At 42.5% G+C, this 14,201-nt stretch overlaps 1 protein-coding gene across 3 annotated transcripts; it reads right to left on the bottom strand.

Moving 5' to 3' along the window:
- Positions 1-398: 398 nt before the first annotated feature.
- LOC116273318 (putative ubiquitin carboxyl-terminal hydrolase 50) lies at positions 399-9,068 on the bottom strand. Of its 3 annotated transcripts, none has more exons than XM_031662314.1 (5): positions 8,533-9,068; positions 6,358-6,552; positions 5,364-5,559; positions 2,815-3,030; positions 399-605 (listed from the first exon to the last, which is right to left on the bottom strand). In XM_031662314.1, the coding sequence occupies exons 1-5, from the start codon at positions 8,583-8,585 to the stop codon at positions 414-416; spliced, it is 852 nt and encodes a 283-aa protein (XP_031518174.1). In that variant the 5' UTR covers positions 8,586-9,068; the 3' UTR covers positions 399-413. The 3 variants fall into 3 exon arrangements, with proteins under 3 accessions (XP_031518174.1, XP_031518176.1, XP_031518175.1); XM_031662316.1 differs by having other exon boundaries at positions 6,358-6,547; positions 8,533-9,063; XM_031662315.1 differs by having other exon boundaries at positions 8,549-9,063.
- Between the last annotated feature and the right edge of the window lie 5,133 nt (positions 9,069-14,201).

Here is a 14,201-nt window from a genome sequence, read left to right as displayed (position 1 = left end):
GAAGGAAGGAAGGAAGGAAGGAAGGAAGGAAGGAAGGAAGGAAGGAAGGGAGAGAAAGAAAAGAGAGAAAGAAAACCAAAACCAACAACCCAATTTTTAAAATACACCAAAGACCTTGACAGACCATCACTGAAGTATCTTACCAGGGACTGGCGGGGCAGGAATGTGGAGTTACTAAAGGTTACAGAGTTTCTGTTTGGGTGATGAAGAAGTTTTAGAAACAGTGATGATTGTTGCACAACATTGTGAATAATGAATGCCAATGAATTGTATGATTAGAATTGCTAAAATGGCAAAGTTTTATGTTATGCTGTATGTATTTTATCACAATTTAAAAACAATAATGTAATATACCAAATATCATTGAACTGTATACTCTAAATGGGCCAATTATTGGCGTGTGAATTACATCTCTAGAAAGCTGTTCGAAAATACGTGCCCACAAAATGTAAAAATCCATACCTTTTAAGGTGAAAAATAATTATTTTGGGTGCCTTGGAAATACCAGCCCTCACGGCAGTTTCTTGCTTGGTTTCACAAAAGGAGCAGTGAATTTGGTTGTTCCAGGTCAGTGTGTCTTGTTGAAAAAAACACTGGAGACAGTCCTGTTCAGGAAAAAAAGGATTTGGTGACCAAATTGGATCAACTGCGACCTGCACTCTCTGTTTCTATTGGAACTTTGCAAATGCCGAGGAAATGTAATTCTCAGTGCTTTTCTCAAAGTCAACAAGTCCAGAAGATAACGGTCTCACTAGTTGCAGCCAGATACCTGTAAAATCCACCTAGAAGGTGTTTCTTTCTTGTTACTGAGATGGATTTGACTGCCTACCTCACTTATAATCTATAAATCAGTTTTTTGGGTTTTTTGTTTTCTTTTTTTTTGAGATGGAGTCTCGCTCTGTTGCACAGGCTGGACTACAGTGGCATCGACTCACTGCAACCTCCACCTCACAGTTCAAGTGATTCTCCTGCCTCAGCTTCCTAAGGAGCTGGGACTACAGGCGCACACCACCAAGCCCAGCTAATCTTTGTATTTTTAGTAGAAAGGGGGTGATCTGCCTACCTCGGCCTCCGAAAGTGCTGGGATTACAGGCGTGAGCCACCACACCCAGCCTATAAATCGGCATTTTAACTTTTCTGTTTTTTCCTGAATAATAGTGATTTTGCAATTTTTATTTATTTGTTATTTTATTTATTTATTTATTTTTTCGAGAGGGAGTCTCGCTCTGTTGCCAGGCTGGAGTGCAGTGGCACGATCTTGGCTCACTGCAACCTCCGCCTCCTGGGTTCAAGCGATTCTCCTGCCTCAGCCTCCAAGTAGCCAGGACTACAGGCGCATGCCACCATGCCCAGCTAATTTCTGTATTTTTAGTAGAGATGGGGTTTCACCATGTTGGCCAGGATGGTCTCGATCTCTTGACCTCGTGATCTGCCTGCCTTGGCCTCTCAAAGTGCTGGGATTACAGGCTTGAGCCTGTAATGGCTCAAGCAACTTTGCAATTTTCACCAGTGAAATCAGGCAGCTGCTTTATGCTATTCATCTCATTGCTAAAATGATCTGGTGACAAAAATGACTTTCAGGGTTTGGGGGTGGCCTATGATAAAGATAGCAGAACAGGGAAAAATTAGACCCCATATCCATAGGAGAGATCCTCAATGTGGCCAGGTCCTTGGTTCTGCAAACCACTAACTGGAAGAAGAAGATGAGCACAGATTTTGTTTGCAGAGGACCCACTGGCACCTTACTTGGGTGTTTGGAATTTCTTTCCAACAATCTAGCAGTTTGAGCTGAGAAACAAAGCCCAGTGCTGAATAAGTAATAGGATTCTATTCTCCAATTCTGGTAGGTAAAACTTTTAGCAATAAAATGTGCTTTCATAATATAGGAAGAAAAAAATATAAATTTATATAATTCTGCAAGAAAACTTATTGCTGTCCGCCCCTTGTTTGCCCCTTATTGCTGGCTGCCTTCTACTGCCACTCACCCCATGCCCACATCCCCAGTTACAGATTAACTTTTGGCATTGTGGCGAAGAAAATTTGAGAGGTAAACCAAGGCACTAGATTCCATTCTGTCTTTCCAAAACATTTCACAGCTTTAGTCCAAAATATAAGAGTGCGAGACTGAGAGTCTAGAATGTTTTATATCTAGTTCCAAGTCTGGGCCTTACAGACCTCTGGGGTAAGGGAGGGTCACAAATTTTTGCTAGAAATTACAAATTTCTTTTATGCACAAATCTATCTCAATAGACTGAATAAACCCCACTATATTTCCAATTTTACAATCAGGCTATTTCATTGAGTACATTTAAAAATATGATTGAATTCCTAGTAACTTTTGACCAGTATGTCCCTAAAAAAAAAATTCTGTCATCATGGACTTCCTCTTTTATTTATTTATTTAACTTATTTGAGATGGAGACTCATTCTGTCGCCCAGGCTAGAGTGCAGTGGTGCGATCTTGGCTCACTACAACCTCCGCCTCCCGGCTTCAAGCGATTCTCATGGCTCAGTCTCCCAAGTAGCTGGGATTACAGGTGCCCACCATCATGCCCAACTAATTTTTGTATTTTTAGTAGAGACAGGGTTTCACCATGTTGGCCAGGCTGGTCTTGAACTCCTGACCTCAGGTGATCCACCTGCCTCGGCCAAAAGTGCTGGGATTACAGGCATGAGCCACTCGCCCAGCCTATTTCTTTTAAAATTAAAGTTATAAAGCTGCCTCTCATACTAAACAAATGTAGGAAATAGCCCTGAGAAAATCCAGGCTGAGAGTATAGCAAGACAAAGTGTCCAGGAATACCGCATTCCTACCTGAAGGGAGCATTCATATTCGGATGGAATGGGGAGTGAGAGGACAGTGAAGACTTCGTTCTTGTAGGTGCATTTCTCACACTTTAAACACACGATGCTATAATTGAGCTGCCCTTCAAACAGCTGGGTGATGACGGATGTCTCAGTGGTAATCCATTTCCTGCAGCATCTCTGAGCAGGACCTTTCTCGTGTGATCTTCTCCGGGGGTAGTGGTACTGAATCAAGGAGCAAATTTAACCCAGATTAATTACTGGTTATTTAAAAAAGACTGTGGCAACATGGTGAGATCCCATCTCTACAAAGAAAAAAAAAAATGAGCTAGGCGTGGTAGCACACATCTATGGTGCCAGCTACTTAGGAGGCTGAGGTTGGAGGATCAGTTGAGCCCAGGAGTTCGAGGCTGCAGTGAGCCGTGTTAGCACTACTGCACTCCAGCCTGGGTGACAGAGTGAGACCATGTTTCAAAAAAAATAAAGTTTTCAATGACATGACTGCTTTTTTTCCTATCAGAATGATACATTGCTACCAGAAACCACTTAGTTTTGGATTCAGACAATAGAGTAAGATATCCTTGAAAGTATATATATCATGTGTGATTTCTGATAATTCAGATATTTTCCCTTTAGGTGAAACAGAGGAGTGATGACACCCTAACTCTGGTAAAACATATACCCATGGCCCCATAAGTTACCAGCCTTGGGAGCTAGTTTTTCCTGGGAAGGGGGTAAGTAAGCTAAATTAGCATTAGGTCACTCAAGCAGATCTAAAGGTAAAATATTAAGAAATCCAATCTTTCCTGTCTCCAGTCCCTTCAGGTTAAATTCTGTAGCCTTTTCTCCTTTAACTTCTAGAAAACACTTTTTTAAAAGAGCAAATCTTGGCCAGGCATGGTGGCTCACGTCTGTAATCGTGGTGCTTTGGGAGGCTGAGTCGGGAGGATCACGTGAGACAAGGAGTTTGAGATCAGATTGGGCAACATAGCAAAATCCTGTCTCTACAGGGTTAATTTTTTAAAAAAAAGATAAGAGAGCAAATCTGAAATTCCTAAGGCAGCCTGGCAGAACTAGCCTTGTGGCCTGGTTTGGATCTAACTCATACTCAGCAACAGCGTTTCTGGGGCACACCCTGAGTTTTCAGTGATTGAAGAGTCTCAGTAGAATATACATTTTGAAGATGCGTTAGCTCCACAGCTGGCTCTAATTTGGGGCTGTGCTCACCATTCCACTTCTGCTTGCTCATTTCGTCACACTCTGCTGCCAAAGTCTTCCACCCTGACAGTAACTTCATTCCCCTAATTCCTAGTTTGATCTTGGGAAACAGAATGCTATTTGTTTCAGATTGGCTGTAGAAGAGGACATGAGGGATTTTTACTGCCCACTCGCCTCTTCTCTTTAAAAAGTGCTGCCATGAATACGTTTTTTTTTCTCTCTTTTCATTGTTGGTTTTTTTTTCGTTGTTGTTTTGAGACGGAGTCTCACTCCGTCACCCAGGCTGGAGTGCAGTGGCGGGATCTCAGCTCACTGCAACCTCCACCTTCTGAGTTTAAGCAATTCTCCTGCCTCAGCCTCCCGAGTAGCTGGGACTACAGGCGCCCGCCAACATGCCTGGCTAATTTTTGTATTTTTAGTAGAGATGGGGTTTCACCATGTTAGCCAGGATGGTCTCGAACTCCTGACCTCAAGTGATCCACCCGCCTCGGCCTCCCAAAATGCTGGGATTACAGGTGTCAACCACAGCACCCGGCCATGAATTTTTTTTATTACTCTAAATGAAAAACGGAACTGAGGCCTGCCAATGAGAACAATTAATAGCTATAGTTTGCAATCTCGATGCTAACCATTCCCTGGGTATTAGAGGTGCAGTGAGGTAACATTAGTGGAAGGACATTGCATAAAGTCAAGGACACATTTTCAGAGAATGTGGGTCTCAGACCAAGACTAAGGGCAGTGAGTTTTGTAAATAAAGGCAAAACCTCTAGAGTAACTGATGACTTCATGTTTAATGAAACGTATGTCGTAATTCGGTGATGAACTCAGGTTAGGCGTGTTTGGTACGAGGATGAAACTTTGTAGTGCGTAGATCTGTTGCTTAATCTAATATCAAGCTTAATATTTTCATGGATTTGTAGGTCCCAAGAAAATGTAAGCTATAAAATTCTATATTTCTCGTGAGGAATATATTTTGCACTTTTAAAAACTAGTCCATGCAGCCTTTATTTCCAAAGAAAAGTAGACTAGTGTTTCCCATGCCTGGCTGACCACTGGAAATGCCAAGTAAGCTTTCCCCAAAGACGTTCTAATTCATTACCCTTGGAGTATGTGCCTTAACATCTGTGCTGTAAAATCTTCCCAGGTGATTCTGATGACAAGTAAGTTTGGTAAATACAGCTACACATTGAAATACTAACTTGGATGTTCTCCATAGGACACCTAGCACAGTGCTTGGCACAAAGTAGACAATATTAACTGAACAAGCAAAAGAAGGAAAAATGGAAGTTGCTGATAAAGGTGCAGAACTATCCTATTTCAAGGTCATTAATTCTACTTACCTTTTTTAGAGCTTCATGAAGTTCATTTAGGACATAAATCAAGAATTCCTGAGCATCTTGTTGCGTCTTTTTCGTAAATGCTGGGTAGAGGTTGCCAAGAGCTGACCGGAATATTTCCGGTGAGACACAGTCTGAGTCTCCCAGCCACATGTCTGTCATCAGGTAGGCAAAAGCAGTGGCAACCTCACTGCAATCGCTTGGAAGAAGAAAGGGATATGTTTCTGGCTGATTTAATGAAAAGAAGGCACCTCATCACCCAAGCCTGGGAAATTAGTCTCAAAATGGAAGAGCGTGGTGTCTCATGCCTGTAACCCCAGCACTTTGGGAGGCCAATGCAGGAGGATCGCTTGAGCCCCCGGAAGGTCGAGGCTGCGGTGAGCTGTGATCATACCACTACTTCACCCCAGTCTGGGTGACAGAACAAGACTCTGTCTAAAAGAAAAAAAAAGGAGGCCAGGCTCAGAGGCTCATGCCTGTAATTCCAGCACTTTGCGGGGCTGAGGTGGTGGGTTGGGAGAGGTGGATCACTTGAGGTCAGGAGTTTGAGACCAGCCTGTCCAACATGGTGAAACCCCCTCTCTACTAAAAATACAAAAAAATACAAAAAAATTCAAAAAAAATTAGACAGGCATGGTGGTGCGTGCCTGTAATCCCAGCTACTCAGGAGGCTGAGGCAGGAGAGTCACTTGAACCTGAGGAGCAGAGGTGGCAGGGAGCCAAGATCGTGCCACTGCACTCCAGCCTGGGCAACAGAACGAGACCCTGTCTCAACAACAACAAAAATTTTAAAAATAAAAATAAAAAAAAGGAGCTGCATTCATTTCTTGGTTGCCCTTCCCACTTTTACTTACTCTAGCATGTTATCTGGGAAGCTACAACCTCTACTGACTTGCTTGTTTAATCCCTTAATAGGGATTCCAGAGTTCCTTCTCTAACCTCACCTGTGGGGAAGTGGGGGTGGGAGCTGGGCTGCAGGGAATGCAAATGGGCTTACTTTTGAAGAGCAGTGATATACTTCCCGGAGAGGAAGTATTCCACCAGCGGCGAGATGCTGCAGAGACACTGTAAGATGGCATTCATGTAGCACGTGTTGCCCAAGTTCCGCAAGCCAGTGACGCCCTGAGAACAGGGCTGGCTCCCATCAGCCTCCTTAACTGGAAGGGTATCATAGTAATCTGTGCACTCTGCACTGTGTTGGTGCCACATGGAAAGAAAGGGTTTTGAGAGAACAAAATAAGTACAAATGACAATAAGCCTCTCAATATTGTGAAACAAAGAAGAGTTCTTAATAAGACTTCCTCCAAATGCATTCCCCACCAAGGACAGGAAGTATGGGAACTTGGAGTCTAAAATTACAGCATGGCAGAGCATAGTGGCTCACACCTGTAATCCCAGCCCTTTGGGAGGCCGAGGTGGGAGGACTGCCTGAGGCCAGGAGTTTGAGACCAGCCAGGGTAACATAGTGAGATCTTGTCTCTATTACATAAATTAAATTAAATTAAAAACAAAATTACATTACTTAGAACAGAACTGTGAACAAGTGCCTGAAGCCAAATAAGACAGATAGAAATTTCTTTCTAAAACCAAAGCAAGACAACCGACAACTTGCTGGACAAGTAATTAAATTATTATTATTATTATTATTATTAAAAGTTAATAAAACAATAGCTATCAGGTAGTGAGCCTGGCACTATTTAAGTACTTAACATGCATTTTCCCATTAAATCTCTCAACAATTGTGTAAGGCAGGAACAATTATTTTTACATCCCATTTTACAGATGAGATGTCAGGTTTGAAGTGATTTAGTCATTTACTCACGGGGTGTGTGGTGGTATGTAGAGAAAAGGAATACCTGCCTATCATCTGTTTGCCTCCCTCCCTCTCTCCCAATATATCTATCCATTAAGATATTTGGATTTATATATATTAAGATTGCCTATATATATGTGATTTATATATGTGTATATTTGTGTATATATGTATATATAGCATATATATTTAAAGCATAACATATACACATATTAAGAGCATGCATATAGATATCTTAAGAGCACACATATATGTATATATGTATATAGCTATATACATATAAATACACACACACATATATACATGGAAAGGAGAAAGCGCACAGACTTTGTAAAAAATGGATCTTAGTTTAAATCCCAACTATGCCATTTACTAGTTATAGGATCTGGGATTCTATGTCTGTTTCTTGTCTATAAAATATGAATAATGTCATCTGCCTTATAGGATGGTTGTGAGGATTATGAAGGTATCATGCAAGGTACTTGACACAGGTTCATCAATAAATGACAACTTAAAAAAGTTTTTTAAGTGACTGGTCTAGGATGTCCTTCCCAGTAAGCTACAGGATTAGAGTGTTCATGTGAATTGGCCAGACCTGCCTGCACGGAGAGAACACTGAGGGTTCCGAAGGGCACCTCCTCTCCCTGCACAGAGCTTCCTCTTGTAATTTTTTTTTTTTTTTTTTTTTGAGACGGAGTCTCACTCTGTTGCCCAGGCTGGAGTGCAGTGGCTGGATCTCAGCTCACTGCAAGCTCCGCCTCCCGGGTTCACGCCATTCTCCTGCCTCAGCCTCCCAAGTAGCTGGGACTACAGGCGCCCGCCACCTCGCCCGGCTAGGTTTTTGTATTTTTTAGTAGAGACGGGGTTTCACCGTGTTAGCCAGGATGGTCTCGATCTCCTGGCCTCGTGATCCGCCCGTCTTGGCCTCCCAAAGTGCTGGGATTACAGGCTTGAGCCACCGCACCCAGCCCCTCTTGTAATTTTTTATATCGTGCCAGGCAACCCGGTATCTATGTCCTCTGGGATTTTTCTTTCCATATATTGTATTTAAAGTTGGCCTCCATGAGACAGTGACCTCACCTCTTACATGCTTTTAAGCACAGTTATGCCAGTTTGAAAAGTGTTCACTGTTATAAGAATGGTCATTTTCACTTTTACTCACTGATATCACAGGAGGTCCTAGACTGTCACCCTTTAGGAAGGACATGTATTTATTGCCAAGATATTAGGTACAATCTTCCTTCCTTTCAGGGGACCTCCCATGGGTCACACCTGGGAGAACCCTCTTGAATGTAGCATGTATCCCCTGACTCCTCTGAGCTGGGCTTATCTAGAAAGCTGTAGTAGATCAAGGCTCACAGGACATAGTAGATACCGAAGTCATCTGCAGGGAGAGATCGCTGAGAAGACATTTTAATGGAACCACGTTGGAATTTCACTTCTATTCAGCAGCTACAACTATTCCTTTCAACTTCATTTCTCTGAGCCTGTTAACACTGGCTTTTTGTTTTAAACAACTGATATGCTCCTCTCTCTTCCAGTAGCTGCAAACTGATTTTCACCTGTATCAGGCACCACTCCAACTTGGATTTTCCATACATCATAATCCTTTCCATTCACCTTCAAGATTCTAGCATGTTGCCATGAGACACTGTTACTTGGTTGTCTGAAATGTTTTAAAAAGATTAGGCTTCAGAGAATGAATTACACATATAACCTCCCTTTCTCCATCACTCAGTTTCTCTTGCGTGTGTATATATTATACACACACACACACTTACATGTGCACAAAAGATTTACCACCACTGAGTGAGTGGACACTACAGCAACCCTGCCTGCTTTGGGCACTCATTCCCCCTTACCAGCGACTACACCACACCTAGGAGCCCTGAGGGAATTTCCTCACCCTGGGGAGGGAGGACTTTCACTTCTATTCAGGAGCTACATCTATCTGGACTGAATCCCGGATCAGAAAAAAAAAAAAAAAAAAAAAAAAAATTGCCATAAAAGAACATTATGGGAACAATTGATGAAATTTGAATATGGATAATATGCAGATGGTTTTTTCTATTAATGTTGAATCTTCTGAATTTGATAAAATTGTACTGCGTTTATGCAAGGGGATGCCCTTGTTCTTAGAAAATACACACTGAAGTTTTTTGGGGGACAGGGGCATGATATATGCAACCTGTTTTCAAATGGTTCAGGAAGAAACAGGAACCCGAGGACGGGAAGGAAGGGGAGTGATAAAGCACATACTATAAAGCCACATGCCAGCAGTTGGTGAATCCAAGTGAAGGCCCACTAACGAGCATTATTCTTGCAACTCTTCTGCAAGTTTAAAAAATTAAAAATAGGCCGGGTGCAGTGGCTCACGCCTGTAATCCCAGCACTTTGGGAGGCCGAGGCGGGCGGATCACGAGGTCAGGAGATCAAGACCATCCTGGCTAACACGGTGAAACCCCGTCTCCACTAAAAAATACAAAAAACTAGCCAGGCGAGGTGGCGGGCGCCTGTAGTCCCAGCTACTCCGGAGGCTGAGGCAGGAAAATGGCGTGAACCCGGGAGGCGGAGCTTGCAGTGAGCCGAGATCGCGCCACTGCACTCCAGCCTGGGAGACAGAGTGAGACTCAGTCTCAAAAAAAAAAAGAAAAAAAAAAATTAAAAAGAAAGAATATAGTAGACATATTTTTTGCTAAAATGGATTTCCCTCCAGATACATGACTGGTAAGTCAAAAAAAGCAAGGTATTGAAGAATCCATAGTATGCGCCCCAACTTATGTCCAAATGGTTAAAAAAACCTACATATATTCTCAGGCTACACAAAGATATTAAGAATATTCATTCTTTGACACCTGGATAAGGAATCCTGGCAAGCAGAGGTGTCTTGTCTTGTAGGTATTTGATATTTGTGATGTATTTACAGAGGTATCTCTCGAAGTCACCTCAGTGGTGGTTCTGCAGGACTTAAATCCTGTAAACTTGCTCTGTTTGTCAGTGAGGCTCTCCCAAGTCCTTCACTTTCTCCTAATCAATAGGGTCTTTTAAAAGTTTCATTTTGTGTTTGATGCTGGTAGGTAAAAATAGAATTATTTGTCATTTGTTGGTTGTCTATCTAGGAACCTTTCTAACCTGACTTACTCTTTAATTTTTTAATTTTTATTTAAATAGTGACAGGGTCTCGCTATGTTGCCCAGGCTGGTCTCAAACTCATGGGCTCAAGCAATCCTCCCACCTCACTCTCCCAAAGTGCTAAGATTACACATGTGAGCCACTACGTATGGCCTAACTTGATTTACTTAAGTCTACTTTTTACATAGGTTCTTTGGATTTTCTATAAACACATTCAAGTTGTCTGCAACAAAATCAGTTTAATTTTTTCCTAAGTCTTACTTCTTACCTTCTTTACTAGTGAGGATTGCCAGTAAAATAGTGAAAAAAGTGAATATGGCCGGGCGCGGTGGCTCAAGCCTGTAATCCCAGCACTTTGGGAGGCCGAGACGGGCGGATCACGAGGTCAGGAGATGGAGACCATCCTGGCTAACACGGTGAAACCCCGTCTCTACTAAAAAATACAAAAAACTAGCCGGGCGAGGGGGCGGGCGCCTGTAGTCCCAGCTACTCTGGAGGCTGAGGCAGGAGAATGGCGTGAACCCGGGAGGCGGAGCTTGCAGTGAGCTGAGATCCGGCCACCGCACTCCAGCCTGGGCGACAGAGCCAGACTCAGTCTCAAAAAAAAAAAAAAAAAAAAAAGTGAATATAGTAAACTAGTGAATAGAAGTGGAGATAGCTAATTCCTGAACTCAGAGAGAAAGCTTTGGATAATTCACCATTAAGCATGATGTTTGCAGTCACAGTTTTGAAGAGTTGTAATCATGAATGGATAGATTCATGATTGTGACCAGATTTCTCTGTATTTATTGAGGTAATCATGAGATTTTCTTCCTTATTCTGTTATTGTTGTTCATTATCAATGATGGTCACATATTAAACTAATCTTCTATTCCTCAGGTATATTTTGTTTGTGATGCAGTTATTTTCATGAATTGTTGGGTTCTAGTTGTTAATCTTTTTGTTCAAGGGTTTCGTATCTATGTTCATGAATTAGATTATCTGTGTTAATGTTCTGTGCTATATAACAAACTACTAAACTTAGTTTAAAACCAGACATGGGGCTGGGTGTAGTGGCTCATGCCTGTAATCCCAGCACTTGGGGAGGCCGAGGTAGGAGGATCGCTTGAGTCCAGGAATTCAAGACCACTTTGGGCAACACAGTGAGAATATCCCTCACCCCCACCCCATTCCCCCTCCACCCCACTCCCCACCCTCCCTCTACCAATAAAAATAATAATAATTAGCTGGGCATGGTGGCATATGACTGTAGTTCCAGCTACTCAGGAGGCCAAGATGGAAGGATCACTTGAGCCCAGGAGGTCAAGTTTGCAGCGAGCTGTGATTGTGCCATTGTGCTCCAGCCTGGGTGACAGAGTGAGACCCTGTCTCAAAAAGAACCCCAAAAGCCAGGAGTGGTGGCTCATACTTGCAATCCCAGCACTGTGGGAGGCTGAGGCGGACAGATCACTTGAGGCCAGGAGTTAGAGACCCGCGTGGCCAACATGGCGAAACCCTGTCTCTACTGAAAATACAAAAAGAATAGCTGGGCATGGTGGGGCAGGCCTGTAATCCCAGCTACTCTGGAGGCTGAGGCACGAGAATCCCTTGAACCCGGGAGGCGGAAATCGCAGTGAGTCAAGATCACGCCACTGCCCTCTAGCTTTGAGACAGAACAAGACTCTGTCTCAAAACAAAACAAAACAAAACAAAACAAAAAACACAAAAAGGAAAACCAGATATGGTTTAGCTGAGATCTCATATTGCATTTAGTTGTCATTGTCTCTTTTAGGCTCCTTCAACCTGAAACGGTTCTATGTATTTCCTTGATTTTAATGAACTTGACTTTTGAAGATGACTGACCAATTATTGTGAAGAATATCCCTTAATTTCTATTCAGAAGCTACATCTATCTGGACTGAATCCTGGGTCAGAAAAAAACAAAATCGCCATAAAAGAACATTATGGGAACAATGTTGTCTGATGTTTCCTCATGATTAGATTCACATTATGCATTTTTATGAAGAATATCACTGAAGTGAAGCTGTGTTCATATTGCATTTGTATCAAATGTTATACAATTTTGATTTGTCCCAGCACTGGTTATGTGAACTGTGATTAACTGTGATAACTTGAATGAAGTGGGGTCTCCCAGGTTTCTCCAATGTAGTTTTTCCTTTTGTAATCATCAGGAAGCATTTTGCAGGGAGGACTTTGAGACTGTGTAAATGCTCTGTTCCTCATCAAACTTTCATACACTAGTTTTAGCAATTGATGTTTCTTGGCCGGATTAATTTTTGCTATGGTGATTGCCAAGTGGTGATTTTCTAATATCATTATTCTGACTACATTCATCTGTTGGTACTCTACTATAAAGAGAAGTTTCTCTTTTTTTCTTTTGAGACAGGGTCTCACTGTCCCCCAGGCTGGAGTGCAGTGGCACAATCTCAGCTCCCTGCAACCTCCACTTCCCAGGCTTAAGCGATTTTCCAGCTTCAGCCTCCTGTGTAGCTGGGACTACAGGCGCGTGTCACCAATGCCTGGATAATTTTTGTATTTTTTGTAGAGACAGGGTTTTGCCATGTTGCCCATACTGGTCTTGAACTCCTGAGCTCGAAGCGATCCACCTTGGCCTCCCACAGTGTTGGGATTACAGGCGTGAGCCACCACACCTGGCTATGTCTCTGTTTAGTCTTTTATTTTAATCAGCATGGACTCACAAATTACTGTTTTGTTCAATGGATTACATCTGATATTTTATTTATTTATTTTTAAATTATACTCTAAGTTCTGGGATACAGGTACAGAACGTGCAGGTTACATAGGTATACATATGCCATGGTGATTTGCTGCACCCATCAACCTGTCATCTACTTTAGCTGTTTCTCCTAATGCTATCCTTCCTCTAGCCACCCACTCCCTGACAGGCCTTGGTGTGTGATGTTCCCCTCCCTGTGTCCACGTGTTCTCATTACTCAACTCCTGCTTATGAGAACATGTGGTGTTTGGTTTTTTGTTCTTGTGTTAGTTTGCTGAGAATGATGGTTTCCAGCTTCATCCACGTCCCTGCAAAGGACATGAACTCATCCTTTTTTATGGGTGCACATCTGATATTTTCTTTCTTCCTTCCTTTCTTTTTTTTTTGAGACAGGGTGTCGCTCTGTTGCTCACTGGAGTGCAGTGGTGTGATCTTGGCTCACTGCAGCCTCAACTTCTTGGGCTCAAGCAATCCTTCTGCCTCAGCCTCCTGAGTAGCTGGGACTACATCACATGCCACTATACCCAGCTATTTTTAAATTTTGTTGTAGAGATGGGGGTTTCACTATGTTGCCCAGGCTGGTCTTGAGCTCTTGGTCTCAAGCTCAACCACTTTGCCCTCTTAAAGTACTGGGATTACAGGTGTGAGCCACTGCGCCTGGCCATGATTTTTTTTAGATGTTCAAATTGTCTCAAGATTAGCCTGCAGGAAGCCCTTCAAGATGTCTTCTGTATCCATTTGACATGTCCTCATTGTTCTTTGAGCACTTCCTTTTTTTGGCACAGCAAGATCTTCCAGAGTACCATTCCTGCCCCAATCCTGAAGTCAGGTGTTTCTCCGAGCCCTGGTTCCTTTCAGTGAAGAATGGTATTTAGAAACCAAGATCTGGGAGCTGGGTATAGTCATGTTATTACAGCGTTGCTGCTTCCAGGTCCTCATGCATACATACATCCACATCCATAGGTATATCTCTCCACACTTTTTTTTTTTCAGTATTACTACCATACTGAATATATCTTGATATTTTGGGAACCACGAATTCATGCCAGTAATTCCAATTCCAAACCTATAATTCAGGATTTATTCTAGTTTCCTCCCTTTTACATATTTACAACCCCATCTCCAACAGAGAGGCACCTCCCATTGTCCTCAATATATT

Source organism: Papio anubis, unplaced genomic scaffold (assembly GCF_008728515.1).
Source record: "Papio anubis isolate 15944 unplaced genomic scaffold, Panubis1.0 scaffold546, whole genome shotgun sequence".
NCBI classification, from domain to species: Eukaryota; Metazoa; Chordata; class Mammalia; order Primates; family Cercopithecidae; genus Papio; species Papio anubis.
Note: the sequence above shows the minus strand (reverse complement) of the source record. Positions and strands in the feature narration are given on the sequence as shown.